This window comes from Rhinoderma darwinii, chromosome 4, assembly GCF_050947455.1.
Source record: "Rhinoderma darwinii isolate aRhiDar2 chromosome 4, aRhiDar2.hap1, whole genome shotgun sequence".
In the NCBI taxonomy this organism is placed as follows: domain Eukaryota; kingdom Metazoa; phylum Chordata; class Amphibia; order Anura; family Rhinodermatidae; genus Rhinoderma; species Rhinoderma darwinii.
Window position 1 is genome coordinate 112,686,577 of NC_134690.1, and position 27,834 is coordinate 112,714,410.

At 40.2% G+C, this 27,834-nt stretch overlaps 1 protein-coding gene across 5 annotated transcripts in view; it reads right to left on the reverse strand.

Moving 5' to 3' along the window:
* Window positions 1-27,834, reverse strand: part of DOCK10 (dedicator of cytokinesis 10) — a 320,008-nt gene that overhangs the window by 72,944 nt on the left and 219,230 nt on the right. For all 5 annotated transcript variants that reach the window (XM_075861478.1, XM_075861480.1, XM_075861477.1 and 2 more), the window contains exons 17-33: window positions 27,169-27,356; window positions 25,108-25,173; window positions 22,435-22,527; window positions 20,510-20,633; window positions 20,195-20,316; window positions 15,902-15,988; window positions 15,714-15,806; window positions 14,326-14,444; window positions 12,693-12,762; window positions 10,526-10,639; window positions 7,381-7,452; window positions 5,221-5,367; window positions 4,313-4,396; window positions 3,245-3,341; window positions 2,537-2,581; window positions 1,943-2,118; window positions 150-266 (exon numbers count right to left, since the gene is read on the reverse strand). In XM_075861478.1, the coding sequence (XP_075717593.1) occupies window positions 150-266; window positions 1,943-2,118; window positions 2,537-2,581; window positions 3,245-3,341; window positions 4,313-4,396; window positions 5,221-5,367; window positions 7,381-7,452; window positions 10,526-10,639; window positions 12,693-12,762; window positions 14,326-14,444; window positions 15,714-15,806; window positions 15,902-15,988; window positions 20,195-20,316; window positions 20,510-20,633; window positions 22,435-22,527; window positions 25,108-25,173; window positions 27,169-27,356 (1,814 nt within the window). The remainder of the gene's footprint in view (window positions 1-149; window positions 267-1,942; window positions 2,119-2,536; window positions 2,582-3,244; window positions 3,342-4,312; window positions 4,397-5,220; window positions 5,368-7,380; window positions 7,453-10,525; window positions 10,640-12,692; window positions 12,763-14,325; window positions 14,445-15,713; window positions 15,807-15,901; window positions 15,989-20,194; window positions 20,317-20,509; window positions 20,634-22,434; window positions 22,528-25,107; window positions 25,174-27,168; window positions 27,357-27,834) is intronic.

The following is a 27,834-nucleotide window of genomic DNA, read 5'->3' on the forward strand; positions in this document are numbered from 1 at the left end:
AAACCATCCTGCCTTGCGGTCGGCTCTGGTGAAAACCATAGAGTAGCTTTAGACTCTGCAGCCTTTGGGGGATCGCTCGTATAGCAATTCCATAACAAATACTTTACACACATTCCATATGTTCTATCAGGATTACTTTCCAAACGTACCTGATTGGATGTATTCATAGAGAATGGAAAAAAGTCCTTCATGAATATTCGGGACATGTTATCCAGGAGAAGACCATAGAGAGGTAAATATAAAATAGCTATCTGAGCTTGCTTTTCCTAAAAATACAATAACATGGTAAATTGATAACAGAATTTCTAAATTAAAGCACAGTGTGAACGTTTCCATAAACTACTGCAGAGAAATTTCAGCTGTAAGGAGATTCTTAACCAAAATGTATAAAACAAATTTCATGAACATGGCAGTCAGATATAAAGAAAAGTGTAGTTTGAGTGCTGCCAACCCATCTTCTCCTATCTCTAGAGAAGAAAAAATGACTAAGGACTGGTTTGGGAAAACCTGGTCTAAGGGCGGGTTCACACGTGGCGGAATTTCACTTAAATTCCGCAGCGGACACTCCGCAGCGTTAATCCGCAGCGGTGCCGTCTGTCCATTGACTTACACTTTAATTTAGCAGTGTTCGTTTAGACGAGGCGTAAAATTCCGCTGCGGAGCATAGGCTGCGGAGCGGAATTTGGTGTCCGCAGCATGCTCTGTCTGTTGCGGAGCAGTGGCGGACTCATGGCGGAATTTCTCCATTGACTTCAATGGAGAGTCAAAATTCCGCAATGAAGTCCGCAGATCTTATGTGTGCTGCGGAGCGTATTGTTTTTACTACCATGACATTTCTTCATTCTGGCTGGACCTATGTATTTCTAGGTCTACAGCCAGACTGAGGAAGTCAATGGGGCTCCCGTAATGACGGGAGCGTTGCTAGGAGACGTCTGTAAATAGTCACTGTCCAGGGTGCTGAAAGAGTTAAGCGATCGGCAGTAACTGTTTCTGCACCCGGGACAGTGACTACCGATCTCAATATACATGTATCTGTAAAAAACATATAAGTTCATACTTACCGAGAACTCCCTGCTTCTGTCTCCAGTCCAGCCTCCCCGGATGACGTTTCAGTCTAAGTGACGGCTGCAGCCAATCACAGGCCAAGCACAGGCTGCAGCGGTCACATGGACTGGTGCGTCATCCAGGGAGGTCGGGCTGGATGCCGAAAGAGGGACGCGTCACCAAGACAACGGCCGGTAAGTATGAAATTCTTTTACTTTCCCTAGGGAAAGTGCTGTCCCTTCTCTCTATCCTGCACTGATAGGGAGAAGGGAAGCACTTTTCCCGCAGTCCGCAGCAGCTAGTCCGCATCAATTTTCTGCACATTTTGTGCAGATCCGCAGCAGAATCTGCAACGCAGATTCTGTGCGGCATTGATGCGGACAGTTGCGGAGGAATTCCGCCACGTCTGGCCGTGCCCTAATGCTCCACAATATCCAATTTTTTGGCTCAGTAGTTAGCTTTTTTTCCGACGGCGCAGGAGAGGGCAGTAGTGGAAATCAGCAGGAGAGAGATTGAAGCAGATTTACTTTTCGAAATGCTCTAGAATTCTGATGTACATATTGTGCGCCCCATTTATGGACCGTTTTAGGCACATTTTTTCAAAACGCTCGATAATAGGGCGTGGCTTATCAGGAAAGGGGCGCAGTCTAGTGGAAAGGATATGGCTTAACATGCAACAATGTGCACAAAAATGCACCAATTTTGGCGCGGAAAAACTGGCGTAAACTAAGTCAAAGAGGTGGCATATGGAAGAGAAAGGTGTCTAACCGATTCTCTACCTGACACATATTTTCATTAAGCATAGGCCATATCATAGTTTATGAAAATATTCTAACTCCAGATAGTTTTCCAAAATGTAAATGTACTTTGTTGGCAGGGCAATGAATGGTCTAATAACCTTATTGGCGTATCTGTCATCAAAAGAGTGCTTAGCCATGATGTTCTTCAGTGCTGTCAGGGCAAGGTGCCGGATATCCTGATCTTCTTGCAATGCAAAACCAACCTCCCTTAGTAGTATACCGATCAGGAAATGTTTTCGACAGAAGTAATCTGTTAAGGTATACTCTGGCATGTCTTCAAAAATGGAAATGTTACAATTGTATTAGTTGTTTTTACCATTGTTATAAATTCATTAAAGGAGTATTCTAGTTTTAGCAAATAAGTGTTATTTTTCATTGCGGTTTTCAAGATCTATGCCCGCTGTCATTGAATAGGAACCATCACTGTTTACTCCCAGTGGATAAAAATCTGATCATGTGATGGCCGCAGGCGCAGGCTCGTTACAAACTCTGATATGCATACTGTAGCTGTAATCAGAGTGATGGTTCCTATTGAATGACAGCAAGCAGAGTTTGTGAAAACCGTGAGGAATTGATTAAGGAAGTATATTGGAAAATTGTACAACCTTTCATTATACGAAGAATAATCTGTGTTTGCTAGAACCTGAAGACAACTTTTCTTGTTAAAATGGATCCTATAAGGAAAGACTTACCTAATGCATGGTACGCGTTTGTAGAGTCTGTAGGTGTAACTGAATCTTTATGTTGTAGGGAAGATAAAAAAATATATATGCATAAAAGAGTTAACATCAACTGTAAACCCGGGTAGCCATGAGAATAAATGATTATAGAACTGGCACTGAAACTAGCACAGCTGTTCTGCATTAAACGGTGACTAAACTTTGAAAAAACTTCTGACCTGTCATAGTAATGTCAGAAGTTTTGGTCAGTGGGGGTCTGAGCACTGAGACCCCCACCGATCGCTAAAACGAAGTGGCAGATGCTCTCGGGTGAGTGCTGAGCCGCTTCGTTTCTGATTAGGTTTTCTCAAAAAGCTGAGCAATTGGTGTACGGGCCCATAGACTTACCCTTTAACTATCTTCATACATCTGCCCCAGATTCAGATCATTGTCACAACAGGAGCAATATCAATAGTTAATCATTATCTTTCAATATAAAGTTATATACATGCATATGTGTGTTTTGTTCACGTGCACATATTGTGTAAGTAACATACATCTTGTGCCATATTTGCAGACACAAAAGTTTTTGCCCCGATGTATGCGTGTTTGTCACCGGCACCTATAAATTCACCAAAGTGGATCCAGGTCTATATGCTCAGCTAATACACATGCAGGTCAGTAATCTGGTGTGTTACCGGTAGACACAAATTTTTATTATTGCGTTCTGCTATTTCTTACCTGGAATGTTTGTTGATCTTATAGGTAAACAGAGTGGAATAAAATGTTCATGACTGCAGACCTCCTGGAGAAACTCAAACTTGTACTGGTACAATATCTGAAATGTAATGACACGTGTCATCCATAGAACTAGAGTGCAGCTTCACTTTCATAAATACTTATGGATTTATAGTAACTGCTGGAAATGTTACCCTTGGAAAATGGAGGAATTTCAAAGTAGTCACATGACAAATAAAATGATAAAATTCAGTAGTTCTTTCTCCCTCTGTGTCTACAATGCTAAACCAGTTCATGACAGCTTGTGCTTATAGGGTCAGTAGTACGCTACAGCTACAAATATTACCAGCTCATCACAGTGAGCTTCACGGATTAAAACTGTCTGGCCAAAGTGGTCAAATTTCATCGCTGAGAAAATGAAAGGTGGATTCCCATTCAGGGGTGTTTCTACTCTCCAAAGTTGTTATGGAAAAGTGTAGGGATGGGCTGTATCTCTGCCAAAATAAAGCCCTCTGCAGTCAGGGATGGGTGCTGCCTCACCTCACCTTATGGACGGTACCCCCTGCTCTGATTTGTTGCTGTAGGTAACAGGAGCACCTTGGCTGAAGGCCCTCTTACACGTGCCAATGATCGGGAAACAAGTATTCATATTAACAGTGGTTTCCGATCATTGCCCTGTGTAAACAGAGCAACGATCTTCCGATGAACGAGCAAACGTGCACTCATTGGCTTATCTGCTCGTTTATGCGGCCAATAAAATGGTCGCTAGTCGGTAGCACATCTCCCTGTGTAAACAGGGAGATGTGCTACCAACATGATGGAAATGTATGGGGACGAACAATTGTAGTAACTTTCGCTCGTCCCCATACATAACCCATCGTTGCTCCTTGTGAAAGGAGCAAACGAATTCCGAGCTGTCTCGTCACTCGGTGCTCGTTTTCACCGTCTATATCGGGCCATGTAAAGGGATCCAAAGAATCAGTATACACTACAAAGTATCATATTCCCTATAACATAATATGAACATGATGTGCTTTATAATGTAATTCAATTAAATAAATCAACCCTTACCTTGTGGTCTCCTGGGCTAAACATACTGATGCAGCCACTTATCATCCTGAATACAAGGCCACGATCCATAAATGTGAAACAGCGCTAAAAACAAAGATTGTATATTTTTTTTAACCAAATTAAAATGTGTCTACATGTGTATGAGAAAACCTACATTATAAATTATAAGACCATGTTCAGATGTGGCAGATTTGTTGCATATGTTCAGTGTGAATTCCGTACAGTACAATACATTTGAATAGGGTTTTCAACTCTATTCACATGTAGCATACAAAATCTGTGCAGATTTTAGGGCGCACTGAAGATTTTCAAATCTGCCGAATGCCTATTATGTTTTCGAGCAAAATCTGCAAGTAATATATGGGAATAAGTTGGAGATTCGCTGCAAAATCCACAGTGTAAAAATATGAATTTACCTTTAACTTATTGAATAAGGTTGGGAGCCAAATGGGTTACTGGAGAGGCCATTACCCAAATTACACTGACTCTAAGGACTCATTTAAATAAGTGTATTGAAATACTGTGAACATCCTGCCCAAAACAGGCAAGTGTGAAAGTGGCCTTTCAGTCTATCTATCTATCTATCCATCCATCCATCCATCCATCCATCCATCCATCCATCCATCTATCTATCTATCTATCTATCTATCTATCTATCTATCTATCTATCTATCTATCTATCTATCTATCTATCTATCTATCTATCTATCTATCTATCTATCTATCTATCTATCTGTATCATATTGATATTTTAGGCTTTGTGTTGAGTCACTGTCGCTATATCCAGCTTCTGTTCCTCTAGACACAGATAATTGTTACAACATAAGCATCTTCTATTGTTACAAACGTTAGTGTCTGGAACAAAATGCTACAAATGGAAACAAAAATAATAAATGACCATTTGTTACCTTCAAAAACCAAGCAATGCTTAAGTTCGCTTTTTTTGTCTCTTCCATGGCATCTTTGTATTTCCAAATGATATGGTCTGAGAAGCTCATCACAAGCGATTCCAATTCGTTATGGAAGGTTTTAGGGAACCTCTTAGTGCGCTCAACCTTACAAATAGAGCAAAGTTTCTATCAGTAATAAATAGATGTTCACTCAGTCATTGGACATAACTCAAATACAGAAAACTAAAATGCTCTACAATACCTCTACAAGTGCTTCTAAAAGCTGTCATGTGTCAGGTGGAAAAGGACAGGCTATAATATGAATGCTTTTAAGATTCCTGATAACACCACAAAACTCTTATAATTCCATAACTATATGTTGTGCCCATGAAAATATGACAATGTATTTGTTATTTGACAACAAAAACTGGTTGTCATCCAGCACGTGTGGCATATTTGCAGCATATTTGCAGCAACAGTAAATCAGTGTGCCGAAATCAAAGCAAACTCCATAAGGGACGAAAGAAAAGTGTGTTATGATGCAGGAAGAAGTAACAATGTGTGGGCACAGCTGCCATGGCATCAATGTATGGTATTATAAGGGCATTATTTCATGGTCACTAGGTCAGAGTTCTCCACCAAGCTGCTCAGGAGCCACATGCGCCTCTCTCGCCTCCTGCTATTGGCTGTTCCAGATACTATTGGTCACTAGGAAGGTGATAGCATTACTATAACTTGTAACCATGGTCAAAACCATATCACTGGCAGTCTGGCAGTTAACACTAGGCTAGGAGTCATGTCACTTGTTCATCATCCTGATACATTTTAGATGTATAGACAGTCGCAGGATCAGCTCTTTTGGTGCCCAAGGCAGGGGATTCAGAATATGCCCCCACCCAATTATGATCCCTGAAGTTTAGAATAGTAGCTATCAGATGGACAAGGACAATTGTTCAGTCCCCATTCCCCTAGTAACATGCATGTTTAGTGGTGCTGAGCACTCATGTTACCTCTGTGCGTGTAATCTTCATAAAAGGCTCTGTTCACATCTGTGCTCGCTTTATCGCTTTTCTGTTTCATCATAGGAACAGAAAAGCCAGAGAAACAGAATCCCATTTACTTTCGGGTTCCCATCATGGTTTACATCATTTTGCTAGAGAAAATAGTGCTGCTCGCTGCACTATTCTGTCTAGCACATATGACGGATTTTGCAACGGAGCTTCCGATGCAGATGTGAACACAGTCTAAGTATGTACAGTGTGTCCTGCCTGTGTGTGTATTTGTATAAAATGATCCTGAAGTGTAACTTAAAGGTTCGGGGGCCTCAATGGAAAGTCTATTACAGGGCCCCCACTCACCATGTGGCATTTATAACACTGGCATTTTCTCATAAGCCATCGATCGCTATCTCTGCACCCACTATACCAACATCCCTGAAAAGTTCTCAGACTTTCTCTCTCTCTCTCTCTCTCTCTCTCTCTCTCTCTCTCTCTCTCTATATATATATATATATATATACATATATAAATATAGACAGCGATGTACACAAACAGGCTAATTGGTTGGAGAGGTCTATTTCTGGGTTGCCTATTTCTGAATGGTTTATTTCTGGGTGACAGATGCCATTTCCTCTCCAATGAACGCTGCCATTTAGAAAGGAGTAAGTGTTCAGTGAACTCTAGTGCCTACAGTATTATCAGCTGCTCGGACACATTGCCTCAACGGTTGTCCACATGTAAAAGTAGAGAGTTGTTCTTTTTTCCTTTTCAATCCATATATTGTGCCCCCCCCCCCCTTCCCCTAAAAAGCGCTGGCTGCTCTGCCTACTCCTTGTCCCAGTCCTGGCCCTACGTATAGACCAATATACAATGCTGGTTTTGCAAACAGCTATAGCAATTGATTTTTCCCTCTATGGCCAAAAAAACCACAGTATAGAATGTATTGACTGTAAGGCTGCAGTTAGAGATCTGCAAAATGTATCCTAAAAAATTCGATTTTCAACCAAATTTCCGATCCCCCAGAATAGAGGGAACAGTGATAGCTGTGTCATTCCAGCTGCCAGCTCAAGCGGTACAATGATCAGACATGTCTTTGAAGAAAATAGAAATGAATGCGGCTCATTGTCTTGCATTTACCCTGCAGCTAAGTCCCAAGTGACATAACGTACAACCAATTTACCTGCATCATCTCTTTATCATGAAGATGCTGAGCCATGGACTTGATAATTATCTCAAAGAAAAACTGTGAATACTGTCAAAAGAATACAAATCAGCTGTTATTCCTGGTAACAATGTTTCTAATTTTAGAGAATCAGCTTTCGGTATAATATAAAAGAAATTACAATTCTGGATCTAATGTCCAATCTGATCTGCTGCACATAGCTAGGCTTTCATACATTAGCTAGGCTTTCATACATGAGCTAAGCTTTCATACATGATCTAGGCTTTCATACATTAGCTAGGCTTTCATACATTAGCTAGGCTTTCATACATTAGCTAGGCTTTCATACATGAGCTAAGCTTTCATACATGATCTAGGCTTTCATACATGAGCTAGGCTTTCATACATTAGCTAGGCTTTCATACATTAGCTAGGCTTTCATACATTAGTTAGGCTTTCATACATTAGCTAGGCTTTCATACATGAGCTAGGCTTTCATACATTAGCTAGGCTTTCATACATGAGCTAGGCTTTCATACATGAGCTAGGCTTTCATACATGAGCTAGGCTTTCATACATGAGCTAGGCTTTCATACATTAGCTAGGCTTTCATACATTAGCTAGGCTTTCATACATGAGCTAGGCTTTCATACATGAGCTAGGCTTTCATACATTAGCTAGGCTTTCATACATGAGCTAGGCTTTCATACATTAGCTAGGCTTTCATACATTAGCTAGGCTTTCATACATTAGCTAGGCTTTCATACATGAGCTAGGCTTTCATACATTAGCTAGGCTTTCATACATTAGCTAGGCTTTCATACATTCGCTAGGCTTTCATACATTAGCTAGGCTTTCATACATGAGCTAGGCTTTCATACATTAGCTAGGCTTTCATACATTAGCTAGGCTTTCATACATTAGCTAGGCTTTCATACATGAGCTAGGCTTTCATACATTAGCTAGGCTTTCATACATTAGCTAGGCTTTCATACATTCGCAATACTCTATGGCTAACAAAGGGGTAACCTGAAGCTCCTCGACCCCAATGCAAAACTTGTAACACAGCCCCCTCACCTACCATGAGTAATTTATAGTGCTTCTCATGTGGCAGAGGGGCTTTTGTGCCCCATCAGGCACCAGAACCCAGGCGTGACTGCAACCTCTGCATTCCCTATAGTGACGTTCCGGATGGCTTGAACTTCTATACAATTAGCATTGAATGGCTGGATGTAATTTCCAGTGTATCAATAACGGCCTTCTGAGGACACTTTATAGCTTCTCCCTCATTGCCATAAAGCTTATCTGCCCAGTTACTAGCAATACTAAATGAACATTACTTGCTTTCATAACAAGGTTATATCACAGAATTACAGGAAAAAATGCTGAGCAATCTATGATACTCAAAGCTATCCATCTACAGGGATATTAGATGATAAAGTGGAGTTTACGTGGAGTTATTCTCTTCACTAATATTCATATCATTCCTTGAACCGGCTCTTATTATCAAAGAAACTGACCAGGTATGAATTTAAATCTCCTACAATACAATTCTAGTTCCTACTACAGACTGTTGGCTAACGCTAGGGCAAAATTTGGTCGCCAGTCAGTGGCGATAAATTTAAAATGCAATTTAAATGATTCCCTAAAGGGGGAAAAAGTTCTACGACAATCATAAGAATTCATACATGGCACGAAAGGTGGAATCTGATTGTTTGCTATGGGGAATTACTCCACTTTTCCTGTAGGTTTCCATCACACACACACTTTCTGTGCAGCTTTATTTTGGCCAAAAAAAACATATAAAAAAACCTCAAATGTTGAAAGTGAAACTTGCTTTTTTTTAAGGGTTTTTATGTTTAATACCTGGGTTTTTTAGGTGGCACTTTTCACAAAGCAAATCACGTGATTTAAAGGGAGTCTGTCACCAGATGTCCGTATTGAACTACCAACAGCATATTATAGATTAGACTAACCTGATTCTAATGTGTATTATGTTTTTCCACACAATGTCTCCTTTGAAGAGAAAAAGCTTTTATTACATTTATACAAATTAGCATTTTGGAGCAACGAGGGCGTCAGCGTTGCTCCAAAATGCTCTCTCGTCATTCTCCAGTTCAAATGCCCCCTCCCTGATTCCTTTGATTGACAGGTGCCTGGCAGCATACTGGGCGAGTTCACGCCTGGCCCCATAGTGTAGTGAACGCGTGCGCGTCCCTACATCCTAATTGGCACATGCGCAGTAGTACGGTGACTTAAGGGTTGTACAACGCATGTGCCGCATCCTAATCAGTGCATGCGCAGTGTAATTTTTATGCTCATTGTTCTAATCAGCACTACTGCGCATGCGACGATTTGGATGTAGGGACATGCGCGCATTCACTACACTACGGGGCAAGGCGTGAACTCGCCTAGTACGCTGCCTGGCCCCTGTCAATCAAAGGAAGCAGGGAGGGAAGGGGGTTGAATTAGGGAATGACGAGAGAGCATTTTGGAGCAATGCTGACACCCTCGTTGCTCCAAAATGCTAATTTACATAAATGTAATAAAAGCTTTTTCTCTTCAAAGAGGCACTCTGTGGAAAAACATAATACACGTCAGAATCAGGTTAGCCTAATATATAATAGCCCGTTGGTAGTTCAATATGGACATCTGGTGACGGACTCCCTTTAAAGATCATATGATCCAAAGATTTCTCATAGCAACACATGATTTATTCTGAAAAAAAAAAGCAAACGGCACAACGAATGCACATCGCCATTTTTTGGAAGTCTATAGGAGAAAATCACTACTACATTTTGGAAAAACGCCAAAGACAGTCTTGCTGCAATTTTTGAAAGATTGCCACTGAGCCAAAAGACGCAAGACAAAATAAAAAGAAAGCCACCTAAAGAAAAACATGTTTGTAGTGCTTATTATATTTCCCCATTTATTTCAAGCTTACATCTGGACGCGGCAAAAAATGTCCGGAAAAACACTGCACAAAAATGTTGATATTCCAAAATACGCTTTGTGTAAAGCCACCCTTACACCAGTTTTGATATGTCTGCCCCAAAGTGTATGAGAAAGTTATATGGCTAATAAATAAAACGTTTATTTACCAAAAGCCAGAAAAACCCTTTTAATGAGTATCAGATATATAATGTCGAGATAAATGACTTACCCTTAGCACAAACTTAATTGTATTAAGCTCATTGCATTTTAATAGGCTTGTCACTCCTTTGGCTAGTTCTTCATGGACTGTCCGATCTCCATATGATTGTGTTTTAAACACATACTAAAATAAACAGTTATTGTACAGTTAAGACATGGAAGTTATAATAGACATGCAAAGTGTTGTGTGCTGACAATAGTTTTTGTTACACAATGCAAAATTACTGTTAGGCCTCATTTACACGAACGTGATATACATCCATGCGACGCGCGTGCTTTTCACGCGGGTCGCACGGACCTATACAAGTCTATGGGGGCATCCTTTGACCCGTCTGCGTCCTGATGGGAACGGGTTTTCACCCACCCACCTACCTAGTGAGTATGGCCTTTTTTGTGGTTTTGATGATATTTATGTCCCATTTTTTCTGTTTGTGTTTTTAAATTAGGAACGAAAAGTTCTGGTTAGGGACTCGCAAGGCACTGGGGACCCTTGACGTTGGGTTGCGAGCTTTGCGTATTTTGGCCAAAATAACAACTAATACCCCATGTTTCATGGATATTTCTTACTACGTATACTACACTTTTTTTCAGGACGCAGCCGGGTCTTATATGCTGGGAGGGCATGATGTGCTGGCGTTTGGTTTGGAATGCAGAGCAGCCCGCTTTAGCTAACACTAGCGGCGTTACAAATAGGCTGTTATTCGGCAAGATACGCCATGCCTGACGACCAGCACATTATCCCTCCACGTATTACACATAGTACTCACACCCCATGTACTATTCACAGCACTGACCCCTATTCATCACATTTATTTATTTATTTATTCATTTATTTTTATTACATTATTACACAGTTCTGACACTTTCATACATACATATTTATTTTTTACCATCCATTCACACCCTAGCACTACACTGACACACATTTATAGCACACCTTTGAGCACTTAGTTCGCCACTCCCCTCAAGACTAGTGGGAGGGGCTATCACTATTTAATGCACACTCCTTCTGCAGCATTCTTTGACCCGTCTGCGTCCTGATGGGAACGGGTTTTCACCCACCCACCTACCTAGTGAGTATGGCCTTTTTTGTGGTTTTGATGATATTTATGTCCCATTTTTTCTGTTTGTAAGTCTATGGGGGCATGCAGACAGTCCGTGAGTTTTGCTCAGCGTGAGTGCGCTGAAAAAAACTCACGACATGTTCTAAATTTCTGCGTTTTTCGCGCATCACGCACCCATTGAAGTCAATGGGTGCGTGAAAACCACGAAGGTCGCACGGAAGCACTTCCGTGCGAACTGCGTGATTCGCGCAAGAGCTGTCAAACTCTGAATGTAAACAGAAAAGCATCCAAACGGAGTGTCTTAGAGATGAGCGAACCGAACTTCACCGTGTTCGGCCGAACTCGTTTTGACCGAACCCGGCAAAAAAATTTCCGGTACGCGACGTCAGGAGACAGTCACTGTCCAGGGTGCTGAAAGAGTTAAACTGGTTCAGCACCCTTGACAGTGACTTCCGATCACAATATACATGAACGTGTAAAAAAAAAAAAGAAGTTCTGACTTACCGATAACTCCCGGCTTCTTCCTCCAGTCTGACCTCCCGGGATGACAATTCAGTCCAAGTGACAGCTGCAGCCAATTACAGGCCAAGCACAGGCTGCAGCCAAGCACAGGCTGCAGCCAATCACAGGCTGCAGCGGTCACATGGACTGCCGCATCATCCAGGGAGGTGGGGCCGGATGTCAAGAGAGGGACGCGTCACCAAGGCAATGGCCGGGAGACTGGAGGAAGCAGGAAGTTATTGGTAAGTATGAACGTCTTTTTTTTATTCACAGGTTGGTGATCGGAATTTACTGTCGAGGGTGCTGAAAGAGTTACTGCCGATCAGTTAACTCTTTCAGCACCCTGGACAGTGACTGACGTCGACTAGCCTCATCTCTATGATGGCGGCTGCGCGAAAATCACACTGCCGCGCATCATACACTGATGACACACGGAGCTGTCAAGTGACTTTTGCGCACGAAAAACGCTGCGTTTTTTTGCGTGCGCAAAATGCACACACTCGTGTAAATGAGGCTTTAGATAGAGCTTCCCTTTAAATTTTCCCTTTTTCTACTGTTTTTGTGTTTAGGGTGAAAAACAAAAGTACATTTATTTAGAGGGACTCTGCCTACCTTTACATATGAATGGACATAGTGTTCCAGTTGCTCTTCATGACATTTCGCTACTATATCTGTTAGGACCCTGGCAGAGAAACATAAATTGAACCAATTAAAAATATCTAAAATAACAATTACAATGATGAACAATGAAAATATTTTCATTGAAAAAAAACACACCCGAGAATGATATAAAAACCTTTTTGATACCAACTACAATACAATTGATGTTAATGTATTTAAACTCAGCAGTGTAGCGATGTTCACTTCTGTTTTGTTTAAATGGGGTTCTACACTTGTTAATAACAAAGGCTTAAGTTGATTTTCCATATTTTATCATCTTGTCATTTTCAGGTCCAAAATTCTGCTCTGATTACTTTCTTATAATATATCTTTATAGCGGCCAGAGCTCTATTTTTCTGATAGAGCTTTAAACCTCCAGCATAGACATAGATTTAAAAGATAACATGTTGGCTGCCTGTAACCACCACTAGGGGGAGCTGAGGAGTTTACTGCCTACTATATTATTATGGAGTTCAATGTATAAATAGTATGCTGTGAGCTCTTCAGCTCCCTCTAGTAATGGCTGCAGACAGCCAGAACATTATGTTTTAAAACTGTGCAGGGGCTTGGAGATCTGTATCACAAAAACAGGTTACAAAAACTAAGAAGTATTCAAGGTGGACATTTGCATTAAAGTAATGCTCTGTTTTAGAACCAATTTAAATATTAAAATATACTGATATTATTAGAATGTCATCCTCAAAATAGTGCAGGATCCACTGGAATAGTAGAATAGGGAAACCAATTCTCTGCAGCCGCCCTCAGAAACATACCAGTGCCATTGATGGCAGCCTGTATTCTGCGAATGTTTCCATTTCAGAGGCTGTAACAATGTATTGATTGGTTTGTGATATCCCTTGTTAGAAGTCCATTACCAGAATACACGATAAAGTTAACGGCAGAGAAATAGTAGGAATTTGTATTGTCCCATTGCTGTTCTGCTTTACTAATAGTATTGCAAGACAGTACTTCTGGTTATTACATTATATTAGGGAATTTCTTAAAATACTATTCCATATTATTTCCTAATATAATATGTGGTTTATTAATACTAATATTTAAGCCTTACCTAATAAATGATTATAATCCCATTAAAGCACAACTGGATACTTTTATTTATTATTTTGGGTGTACTGAAAATTAAAGGCAACCACATTATTTGGTTCTGCAAAAAAAAGTATACTTTACACTGCCATATGTATTAAATAAAAACCTTATGTAAAAAAAAAGCACAATATAAATATTCCATAAATTAAATTAAAGTCAGCGAAATACACCTGCAAAATATTCATTTGCGTGGCAATAGTTATTCAGAAAAGATTAATTGAGAAACAATTTTAGGATCACACATTACAAGGGTGGTACAGGTTTTAAAAACATGGCAGCTTTCTTCCTAAAACAGTGCTTTTCCTGTCCACAGTTTGCATGTGGTATTGCAGCTCAGCCCCATTTACTTCAATGGTATTAGACCCAACCCATGGACAGGTGTGGCGCTTCTGGAAGACAGCAGCCACGTTCTTCTAATCCTTTAACATTATCAGAGTTTATGAAAATTTTACACAACAGACGCAACAAATGATAGTACCTGGTCGTAACTATTATCACATCATCCTCATTATTTTTTGTCATAACATTGAAGAGTTGATTGAACAAAACAGGGAGAAAGTTTATAACCATGTGGATCTTCTCAATATTCAGCAGATTCTGGGAATGGAAAAATCATGAAAACTATTACAACTTGCCCCCCAAAAAAACAAACCAAAATAAAAGCTAATTTGACGTTCAAAAGTCGGCAATTGCAGTGATGGCCATAAAGTTTGTTTCTCAGCTTTCTCAGAAACAAATCTAACATAAAAAAAAAAAGAAGCTGAATAGGATGATGGCCAGCTTGACAGAAAAAGAAAACATATGGACTGGTGATTTCTGCTCTGAAGTGTTCTTCATTTAATTACTATGTTGGAGTTAGAGACCGTAAATAATTTCTAGTGTTTTAACAATTTTTCTTCAAGCGCTGTGAGTGCAATATGGCCCACACTCCTGAGTACCAGGCTTTAAGGCTCCATAGAACCTGCAAGTCCCTGTAAAATACCAAAATGACCGCAACCGCAACATCACAGCAAATCCCACCATGATGGACCATCAAGACCAAAAGTGTCTAACAGCAGAAAAATAAAGCTATTTGAAATAAATATATGTTAGAAAATTATATTATGTTAGAAAATTACCCACATTTTTTATCTGGAGTTTAATGGGGTTCCTGTGTAATGTAAGTATTGGGGATAGAGTTACTCTTTTGCACAGTTTGAGTACTTTTCCAACATGCAGACAACCTATCATCATGACCTACAATTTTTGATACAGAAGAGACCCGGCAGCACAGCCCCTAAGAACGTAAAAAAATAGGTGCACGTTCCGGGTGGGCTGGTCACTCGTCATCTGGCCACTCCTCATCCAAACATATATTTACAAAACAGAGGAATGGAGCCGCACTTCAAGTGTAGGGCATGCTTCAAGTAATTTTATTTTCAGACTTTTAAACTCAGAACCATGAATCGCCATTGGTGAATTTAGCCAATCATACATGTTTGAGAGAATAGCAGCAATATTCGGGTAATTAACTCTTCATCAGGCTTATGGTGTGAAGCAGGGCGTATGCAACTTTGACGTTTTGGAGATCGGTAAGAAAAGGTGGCATAAGAGGCATTGTGAACTGTGTCAATTTTTCCCAGTGTACCTTTTTAAGAAGTCCTACCCATAGAGATTATGTCAATGTCCCTATGACAATGCCATTCACAGAGCTCTTATAACAGTTAATGCCAGTGTCCGCATCAATAACCTTATAAGTTATAGACACAGGGCATTATTTCAGCGACAGCCCCAGTGTTAGGCACATAGCCCTTTAGTTAACAAATTCTGTATTATGATCAATCTAACAAAATGGGAATATGATATTTGAGCGTGGTCTAGCTGTACCTTACAAGACACCAGAAAGTTGAGGGTTGGAGGCTTTGACATGTCATGTTCACGTTTTTGGCATTGCTGGAAAAAGTTATTCAGATATGGATCCTAAAATGGAAAAAGAAGAGTTACAAATTAAAAGCTTTCCTGTCTGTGGACTTTTTTTAAATCAGAAATGGGAGTATTGTAAAAGAAGTTCTCACCTGAGTATACACGGTTGATACAACAATAGTTGATACTTTAAAAAGTGGTTTTCCTCCATCAACCCATTTAAGATCACTTCCAGTATACTGCCACATAAAGAAAAGCATAAGAAGTTTATTTATCTTACAGATAAATATTTATTTTGGAAATAATAGTATACAAGAGAATTTTACAAATTTGATAACACTTATTAGTTAGGCCTCATTCAAGAAGCAGAATACCCGATGCTCTGGCCAGGTATTCTGCTCCTACAGGGAGCCCCTGACATCCCTGTCCATATATGGGGTGACGTTAGGGTCTCCTCCTGGAGTGGAATCCCTGGCCAGAGCGTTGCCGACGCTCTGGTCGGGTATTCTGCTCCTAGAGGGAGCCTCTGACATCCCTGCCCATATATAGACAGTGATGCCAGGGGCTCCTCCTGGAGCGGAATCACCGGCCGGAGCTTTGCCGACGCTCTAGCCGGGGATTCCGCTCCTGGAGAAGGCCCTGACGCCACTATCCATATATGAACAGTGATGTCAAGGGTTTCTACAGGAGAGGAATCCCCGGCCAGAGCTTTGCAGATGCTCTGGTCGGGTATTCCGTTCCCAGAGGGAGCTCATGACATCCCTGTCAATATATAGACAGTGACGTCAGGGGCTCCTCCTGGAGCGTAATCCCCAGCCAGAGCATTGCCAACGCTCTGGCTGGGTATTCCGCTCCTAGAGGGAGCCCCCAATGTCCTTGTCCATATAGGGACAGGGACATCAGGGGCTCCTCCTGGAGTGGAATCCCAAGCCAGAGCATTGCCTACACTCTGCCCGCTCATAGAGGGAGCCCCAATGGTGTTATCTACAGGGAGAAAGGGGGTGTAGCGCTATCTACAGCTGTGTGTAGCCCTATCTACAAGGGGGGCTGTTTGGCCATATCTACAAGGGAGATTTGTGGCAATATACACAGTGGGGTGTGTTTGGCACTAACTACAAGGGGGGGGGGTGTATGGCTCTATCTCCTATGGTGGAGTGTGGCAGTATCTACAGGGGGTGTGGCACTATCTACAAAGGGGGGCTGTAAGGCACTATCTACATGGGGATGGACTGTGTGGCTCTATCTACAAGAGGGGTGTGTGTTTGGCACTATCTACAAGGGGGGTGTGGCACTCTCTCCTAGAGGGGGGAGTGTGGCAGTATCTAAAAGGGGGGTGTTTGGCACTATCTAGAGGGGGGTGTGGCAATATCTACAGGGGAAGCTGTGTGGCACTATCTACTGGGAGCTGTGTGTCAGTATCTACAAGGGGGTATGTGGCCCTATCTACACGGGGGATGTTTGGCACTATCTACAAGGAGGGAGTGTGGCAGTATCTACAATGGGGGGCTGTGTGGCACTATCTACTAGGGGGGAGAATGTTAATATCTACAGGGGGTGTGTGTGGCAATATCTAAAAGGGCAGCTGTGTGGCAGTATCTACAGAGGGGCTGTGTAGCACTATATACAAGGTGGTGTGTGGCAGTATCTACAAGGGGGGTGTTTCAGACCACCTACAGGGGGGCTGTGTGGCACTATCTACAAGGGGGTGTGCGTGGCAGTATCTACAGCCGGGGCCTATGCCTATGTCACCATATAGTCTCATTAGCCTCAGTTACACAATCTGTTTTGGTCCGGCACTGACCTCTTTAATTTATTTTCTTTTAATTTATTGTTATGTTAACTACTTTATAGAACTATATTACTTGTAAAATGCAAAAATGGTTTGATGCTTGAGTTACATAAAAAAAACAATGTGAAAAAAATTACACCTCATTGATTGGTAGATAAAGCGAACATGTGGAGGGGAAGGAGATGTCGTGAAAGAAGTTAAGGGGGGGGGGAATCTAGCTATGCCTCCGCTTACTCTCAGTTTTCCGCACAGATTACAGCTGATCGCTGGGGTCCTAGCAGAGGTGGGCTTTGTGATCTGCCTATTGTCAAGGGACCTTTCTAACAAGTAGAGATTGTCCAAAGCAGAGAACCCCTTTCACAGATTATAAGGAAACATAACTTGAATGTCTAAGAAAACTGTCTCTGAATATAAGGTTGTTTTCAGCAGAACAGTAACTTGTTTATGAAGAGACTTCACATCTGTGAGCAATTAATGAGGTTATCATTGGTCAGAATCCAGGCAGTACAAGATGTATGAGAAAACAAATCATAAGCCACTTATGAGTCTCACAACAAAGCTTAGAATTGTGAAGAAATATTAACAAGCACAAGAGGTCAATCGGGAAGAATTGATGTAGGAAATAAATGTGTAACATACAAACGGCAAACATTCAATTCTGCCACAGTTCGGCTCATAGCATTCATTTGTGAAGAATAAGAAAATTGATGAACGGATAATAAATCATAAAGTAAACTAGTGTTCTGAAATATTCACCGTACACAATCATTTTTTCAAGGACCTAACTTCTCATAATGCTAATTTACATGAAATATCCTCGAAAAAAGGAACAGCCTCTAATAATCTCATGTGCCAACATGCCGAGCCAGCAAAAACCTGTCTGAAATGCCTCTAAATCCTAAATCTTTCACAGCTTTATATTTAGATTTTTAAATTATTCCTCACTAGATTATTACTATTAAGAAATTAAATAAAACAAAGAAACTTACATCTCAACCAAAGATAAGATCAGACAGATATTCCAGCCGTCTGTGTAATACATCTGAACTTCATTTATATTCCATCCCCAGTAACTAAAGTACTGTAGAACTGTACATCCTGCTAGTCCGCCTGCTGCACGCTATGTTAGGCCTCATGCACACTGCTATATCACGACTAAAATTAGTACAGAGCCATAGTATGGCATCTATAGAGGTACATGGAACATTAATGTGCAGTGCAAATCCGACAAAAACATTGTATGCCGTATTATGATGGTATACTCTCCTGGAAGCAAGGTTTCTAGGGCAGAATATCTCCCACACACTGCACACATAGGAGCATGGTACTGTAGTACACAGAGTCCGTAGTTTCTTTTATCAATATACAGTAAGGACCCTTGCTATATGTTATGTTTCGACTTACACGAGCATCGGGGATACCAATAGGATCAGTAGCTATATCTCAAGGATGACATTTGAGAAAAAGGGAATAACCCCCAAAACACTGCGGTATAACTTGGAGTCCAGGGCTCTGTGTAACACTGAAGGAAGATTGCTGTGGTGTTGCTAACTATCAAAGCAATGGTTTGATTAAAAGGTAACTAAACTTTTAAAAAACTTTTGACTTGTCATATTAACATGCCAGAAATTTTGATTATATGCATAGTTAAAGGGTAATTCCCATCCTCATAGATGTAGCTATTAAGCTTAACCTGTTAAAGTTATTCATATTTGCACAGACTTTTCTTTATCCAAACGATGTCGTTTTCGTGATATCCGTGCTCCATGTCACTGTCAGTCCCTCTTTGTTTATTGCTTGTTGTCTAGGGATGCGGCCACCGCTGTTTTCCGATAGCGGCTGCCGTGCATGCGCAATGATATCCTCTCCGTCCTTATCAGTGCATGCGCATTAGATGCCGGCCCGGCTACCACTTGTGTGGATATATCAGTGGTCCAGGTACTATAGATATTACAGGTGGGGGGGGGAGTGTTGCTGCGAGGGGGGGTATACAGCTTATCGCGGTGGGGGGAATTGGCTTGCCACGAGGGGGGACGTGGGTTATAGAGAAGGGTGACAGGGGGTTGCAGTGAGTAGTGGCGTGAGTGCCTTGAAAGTGAAGGTGTTAGTATAAAACTGTCTAGGGAATGGGGGGGGGGGGGGGGGGGTTTGTCTCAACCACGCTTACCATGCCTGGTTGAGACGCGATCGTTCTCCCAATAATGCTAGAAATACATTACCTAGCAACATCAGGAGCGCGCGCAGTGCAGAGCGGCTTGATTGACATCGAGCCGATCACAACCCCTTTTATAATAGATAACCAGCACTGGCTGAGTTATCAAGATTGAAAAAAAGGTAGTTAGGGAAGGAATTTTTTTAAAAATTTTAACAAGAATAGATTTATAATTCAATTTCGGATTAGGATGCATTATAAAAATAAAAAAAATGACTCCACTTGGGAATAACCCTTTAAATGCCATAACAGTTAAAAGGCATAAAGCCATTGAATTTGACTCAATCTGTCGAAATGTATCATCAGGAAGTTTTGGCAGTATTAAAAAACATAATAGATCCCAACAGAAAGATCATTTATAGCAGTAGGACAAATGAAAGAAGAATAAAAAATGCATAGTGTTTCATTGGGATGTTTTTGTAAGAGGGTTAAAGCATTTGTTACCTTTCCCACTGGACTATCTTCTACACTCAAGTATCTTGCAGGTAAATAGGCAGCAACAGGTATGAGGTGTTCTTGTGATGTGAGCTGTTCATTCTTAAACAAAGGCAGCCAGGCAAACCCAACTATGGCAATAGAAGATATAAGAAGATCACTGTGCAGGTTATATATGGCCACGTTAACAGAAACAGACACTTATGAAATTCAATGTAGCGGAAATGAAAGATTCTTGTGAATCAACGTATCCACTTGTACATGAGACACACGGTTGCAAGAAATGGTTACAATGTGCAGCGAACATAATCCTTCTAAAGATACCTGGTGTTTCCAGAGCCTCTTTCTTTTTGGCATTAGCTTTTGCATTTATGTCACAGGTGACGTGATGGAATGAAAACAGAATGTGATGTTTCTCATGGAGCTGAGTGGGAAGCTCAATTTTCACCTGAAATGTAAAATATTACACCTCTCCTTAGACACTTTCAGACTGGACACCTAGACAACTTGTATGCACATAATTATTAAATGAAGCACAATTGTAGAGTCTGAAGGGGGTTAACAATCCTAGATACATAGAAGTTGTATCTTGCGAATCCGTCAGGTCAGCGGGACTGACAACTTGGTGACAGCAGGTCACGCAGGATCCGCCTGTTACCGATCACATCTAAGTTCATAACTTACATGTGATCAGTAACAGGTCTTCAAAGGTTTCCATGGCCTTTAAGGCCATCGCTGCAGTGGCATAAGACTTTGCATTTCCCTCTGACTTCAGTGCGCTAAGAATCAAGTACATAACTCCCCCATCAGGTATTAGTGTGATTAACCAATGCAGTCACTACAAATTTGAACTGGTTATTTTAAGGGTGACAACCACTTTCTTTTTCATTTTCATGAAGGTAAATGACACCCCTGCCTCTGTTTCTGCCATCATTGAATAGCACTATGACATTGTTTAGGTGCCTGTAATATTATATTTATAGAACCGAGGGCAGTGGAGCAGCAATGAGTTAAACTATGTTACTCGGTTTCCATACTCATCGGAAGCCAGACTGTTATTTATTTATCTATTTACAATTTCTGGAATGAATTTATATCTTTACTACTGTAAGTTTTTTTTTTTTCCTCTGGACAGATATAAATTAAATAGATATTACTAAATCCAAGACAGTTAAAGGTATTCTGACCATAATAAAAATTTAGACAAAGCTGAATTAAAAATATAATACAAATTGAAAATATAATTGTAGGAAAGTACAAATTTCTGTGGTATCTGTAACTTGCTCTCTCTTTCCATTGGAGTCATTGGAAAATGCTTTACTGGAAATTAGCCTAACCTTTTATATGAGAGGAAACTGCCAGCAAGACTTGGCTAGAAATAGGGACTGTCCTCGGTTGTAACCACTTAACCTGGCAGCCGTTTTACGAAATTGACTGTGCGGTTATTAAACCAGCTTACTCCAGGGCTGTTAAAATTCTCATTGATTCTTCAAAGAAAGCAAAGAAGAATAGTATGCTACAGTATACGTCTACTCTTACCATCATATCAGTTCAAATCTACTTAGAAAGTTAAGTAACATTACAAATCCATTGCTTTTTGTACAGAATTTTAGTTATTTCATGTTGCTTTTTTTTCCAATCATACAAATAAATGCCTTCAAAATTCTGTTGGTTGCCCTTGGAAACAGACAACAGTTTGTCTCCATTGTGCAGCCAGACATGTGACCTTACAGCTTAGCTCTATTTTTGTCATCTGAGCTCCCATAATGCGCTCTTTAGCAGGAAATCAGAATGTTTAAGTTATCATTAGACATGAATAGAGAAGAAAACATAATAAATGAAGTTTTCCTTTAAATAGTGCGCATATTAACTAATATAAACTGTATCATACATATATACAAGCTATATATCAGCTAAACTATACAAATATTGGGACACATTTACAGTATAAAAATAGATTCAATGGATTAATTTAAGAAAAAATGCATTGTTGCCAAAGTTTCCAATTTGATCTTGGTTTTAGTTTTATTCGCTTTAACACAACATCAAATAAGTGACATGAGAAGGATCTGCACCATCTTTTTTTTTTGTTGAAATTTTTATAAAGCTGAATATTACTAGATAACTGAGCGATATCACACAAACCTCTCAGGTTAGTCTTCATTTGTGGAATCATTTCTCATGTTGCAAACAAGTTTATAACTGGAGCTTCAGCAAAATTGTAGCACACAGTAATCACATATACTGACCTCATCATAGAAGTCTGGATTCTGAGAATGATGAAGGATTGTAGTGTATGCTGCTGTGGTAAACGGGGAGCCGCCAGGCTTTCCATAAATACACTGGTAAGGAAAAAGGCAAAACATACAAGACATATTAGGGCACATTCAGACGTGGCGCAATTGCTGTTGAATTCCGCTGAGGACAGTCCAAAGTGGAAATCTGCAGCAGCCGTTTTTTACATTTGTTTCTATACATTTTTAGGAAACTTAGTTTAGATGTTGCGGAAAATAACTGTGCGGAAATTAGGATGCGGTGCAGAATTTTCCCTCCGCAGCATGCTCATTTTGTTGCAGAGAAGCAGCGGAATTTCACTGCGGATTTCAGCCTTTGCAATGCAAAAACTGAAATCTGTGGCAAGTCCGCTGTGATATCTGCAACGTCTGAATTATCTGTCAAGTATGCAAATGTTGCTGCACATTCGTTACGTAATTGCCGCGAATCTGCATCAACATTTGCAGCGGAAAATTTTTGCACGTCTGAACGTGCCCTAAGGGCACGGCCAAACGTGGCGGAATTGCTGTGGAATTCCGCTGCGGACAGTCCGCAGTGGAATTCTCCAGCGGCCGTTTTTTACATTTGTTTCAATACATTTTTAGGAAAGTTAGTTCAGACGTTGTGGACCATAGGCTGCGGTGCAGAATTTTCCCTCCGCAGCATGCATTGTCTGTTGCGGAGAAGAAGCGGAATTTCACTGCGGATTTCAGCCTTTGCAATGCAAAAACTGAAATCTGTGGCAAGTCCGCCGTGATATCTGCAATGTCTGAATTACCTGTCAAGTATGCAAATGTTGCTGCAGATTCGTTGCGTAAATGCCCCAAATCTGCACCAACATTTGCAGCGGAAAAACTCTGCCACGTCTGGCTGTGCCCTTATACTTTCTCCGTGTTTAGGATTCACTCCTAGTTATGGCTTAAAAAAATTTGATGTCAAATAGAGAGCAGATTTTCACTCTGTGACAGTAGCCTAAGGCCTCCTTTACACACATCTTTTTTTTACATTTTAAAATGCATGTTCCAAACACCATGCGTTTCTAGCAATTTTAATGCCGTTTTTCCTGCCGTTTTTTAAGTTCTATGGGGAAGCCTATGGAAAAAACACCAGAAAAAACCCTTATGCAAAGAAAGCCGATTTTTAAAAAAAACGCCACTGACCCCAAAAACACTACAAATGCACCATGGCCCAAAACAACAAGGATAGCTTCACATGTTCGCAGTTCTTGATGCGGCTGTTCATAGTCAAAGCCAGGAGTGAATCCAAAAGGAAGGAAAAGTACAAAGAAAAGACTTCTCTAGTCTGAGTTCACACTGGGTGAATACAATGCGTAATAGCACGCAGTGTGTCCGCACTGTGCGCCGCAGGGAATTCCGGGCGAAAAAGTGCACCAAACTGTGGTGCAGTTTTTCACCCGGAATGTCCGCTGTGGAAAACTGCAGCACTTAGCCGGCCGGCCTCCTGGGATGACGCCTCATCCCAGGAGACTGCTGCAGCCTGTGATTGGCTGCAGTCGGTCACATAGGATGAAGTGTCATGGAAGGAGGGTGAAACACAGGAAACTAGGTAAGTTTAATAGATTTTTTGTTTTCTGAGTTGTGTTTCTTGCGGCGGGATCGCTGCGAACCCACCGCAAAAACGGAACTGCTATTTGATGCAGGATTTACATCCCCATTGATTTCAATGGGGAAATCCCCCAACAAATAAGCAGCGCTTACGTAAATACAATTGACATGTTGCGGAATAAAATTCCGCACCGCAGGTCAATTTCTGAGAGGTTTTTCCGTGCAGTATTTACGCAGCGTGTGGATGACACATGTTATATCTCATCCTCTTTGCTGCTACTGTATTACTGCGGTTTTTCCGCAAAAAAATCAGTTGCGGAAAAACCGCAGTATTTACGCAACGTATGAACTAGCCCCTATTGTATCTATTCCTGTGTTTATCTGAAGAACTGCATAACAAACTACATGTGTGAATCCAGCCTAAAGAAACCTTTTCTCTGCTGGCGACATCTCTTTGATGGTAAAATCCAGCAAGGAGAGTGTTTCCTCATACAGATGCCCTGGCGGTTAAGGACCCTTCTCCAGGATGTTGTTGCCTGGACCATGCAGTGAGAAGAGGAAGATCTTAGCATTACTGGACCAGGGTTAGGTAAGGCTAGGTTTTGCCCGTGTTTGGGTTTAACGTTTAGCCTATATACATGTACGTCCGTATACCATTGCCTCAACTGTATGGAAAAGGGCAGTTAGTTCTACTTTTTAATACACCTTAAAAAAAAAAGCCTGTATACTGCCTATAGCCTGTATACTGTGCAATATTATTTTTTTCTAATGGAAGACAATGACTTAACATATAGTATAGCCATACACTTGATTATATCTGGGGTGTATGCATTTGGCAAACAGTTTCAAATGACAAAATCCCTAACCATGGATTGATCCTAGAATAATATTGTAGGACTTGATGTGCACATTTTTTACAGATTATAATCAGACTCCTGTTAATAATATATATAATATAAGAATGTATGTAGAATAAAAAAATGCATACAGAAGAATTACATACAGTACTGTATAGGAGTGGACTATAGAGTGTACAGTATATGTTACTATGTTGGTCTGTGTACAAATGTTACTACTAGTCACCTTTAATGGTTGGCTTCCTTCTTCATCAGAGCTCTTAAATTCAACACAAACCATTATGTTCCTCGCCTACAAAAACAGCAAAATAAGACATTCAGACCACAATCTGGATCAGATGTGGAATAAAATTTATCAGCAATAACTTGAACAATTATTAATCCCATGGCCAGTTTACTTTCTTAAAGAAACACAATTCAATTATTGGTGTAGTCATCCAACAGAACGCCAACAAAATAAGTAACTCTTTCTTTGTCTTCATGTAGGACTATATATTTGTATAAGGCTGGATTCACATATACAGATTTCGATGCATTTTTTGAGTCAAACACAGTTGATTTTTAAAAAAAAAAAAAATAAATGTCTTTCCTTTATATGTAAATTTTCTTAGGATTTTGTTTTAAAACAAAAAAAATGCATCAAAACAACATGTGTGAATCCAGCTCTACTTAAACAATAATTATTAAAGCAATACTCCTGGCAAAACTGATGCACTGTGTTATGTGCAGAGCGTGAGGGGCGGTGCATGACACAGGGATTTAGAGAAAACGAAAAACTAAATTCAACATAACTGCAGTGTTGGGCACTACTCCTCAGGCCCTGCTCTAGACATTACACGGTATAGAAGTTTTGGTGAGAGTGTTCTTTTAACTTTTTTGTAACCTTATGTTATAACGGATGTTTCTAAATAGACAATCAAGACCATCAAGAGTATGGGTATGTTCACACGGCTTAGCAAAATACGTCTGAAATTACGGAGCTATTTTCAGGCGAAAACAGCTCATAAATTTCAGACCTTTTTGCAAGTACTCGCGTTTTTCAATGGAGTCAATGAAAAACGGCTCCAAAAACGTCCCAAGAAGTGACATGCACTTCTTTGACGCGAGCGTCTTTTTACGCGCCGTCTTTTGACAGCGACGTGTAAAATTACACCTTGTGGGAACAGAACATCGTAAAACCCATTGCAAGCAATGGGCAGATGTTTGTAGGCCTAATGGAGCAATTTTTTCAGGTGTAACTCGAGGCGTAAAACACCCGAATTACATCTGAAAACACTGCGTGTGAACATACCCTTACATTGTATGAAGCAAACTCTAGAAATTCCCCAAAGCATAGATGTTAAATTTATGTTACAAAAAGATAATCTGATTTTATATTATATCTGATGTGCAGCTAACAGTTTTTCCCAAGTATCATGCATATACAGTATGGCTAAAAGACGCAGCCTGTTTGTTTAGTTATACTACAGGTCAGAAATGTACAACGTGGCAAAAAACCTCAAGTCATAATTACATTTTCTTAGATGCATTAAGTTCATAACACTAAAAAAAGTGGAGGTGTCAGTTCTAGATCATTTTCAAGCTGGGGTATTAACTATATAATGGTATAATTGTATAATAAAATAATATAATAATATAACATATCATTACAATATCTAACTTTATCTCACAAAGTTTCAGGCGTGTTTTAATTATGGTTTTTTTAGTGGCCCTACTTCCAGGTGCAAGTTTCAAATGGAGTGGTGAGTGCCGTCTTTTATTTGCATCTTCTTGTTTGGTAGAATTTTGTAAATCAATTGAATTGCTTGCCTTGCACCGATTATTACTAACAACTTGTATTATAATCCAGAGCTGTATTCACAATTCTGATATTCATCGTTGTTAATTAGCTCATTGACAGACACATCCACCCCTAGAAATCTAGCTGATCTCCTATAATGCAGTGAGACAACTAGTTCTCCCTACATTTGACTACTGTCCAGTGCCAAGTGTAAAGACTACACTTAGAGCAAGGTCTGTGCTAATATTAAACCAGCAAGGAACGCTGGGAGATTTCAGCTCTGAAGTCTGCAGTACTGTCATTTTAGCTCTGGATTATACTATAGGCAAGATAATAATGCAATGTATTTACAAAGCTTCTCAACTCTTTATACAGATTATATCAACATATAAACTGTAAAATATTTTTCAAAGGTGATTAAAAAAAATAAATATAATAACAGATTGAACAGGGCGTAGCTTAAAACACTACTAGACTTTACCATCAGTCCATTAATTTACATCTTACCTTGTTAAAGCATTTCTGGCTATCATATTTAAGGTGTTTGGGGTAAATATATATTTGGTTCTTATAAATCCTGTAAGGCTGAGAGTATTTGGTTGATGCCTGTACAAATTCTTCTACTTCAACAGTGGGTAGATATTTCTCTATTTCACCAAATGGTTTGATTGGTATTAGAGATGAGGTAAGGCAGTCTGCACAACAAAAAACAGAAAAATGAGGCATCCACAACTGGTGTCACTACCCTGCAAACAGCAGCATAAATTTCAGCTTACTGGACCAATGTTATAAGATTGGGGAAACAAACGCAACATCTGCATGGAGTTCGTATGTTCTACATGTGTTTGCATGGGATTCCTCTCACACTCCAAAATCATACTGATAGGTTCATTAGCTTCCTATGAAATTGGTCATGGTGTATTTTTGTCTGAGTTAGAAAAATTAGATTGTGAGTCCCTTTGGGGACATGGACTGATAAGTGATGAGAATCTCCATACAACGCTACAGAATATATTGACGCTATATTAACAATCGGTAATAAATAGGCATTTTATAATAATATGTAGAATACAGAACAAAACATGACTAGCAAGTCAGTCTGTCAAATTACATAGTAAAGTCTATAGGTAGATATCTGGACAATCAATGTAAGTACTGAACTCCACTTCAGGC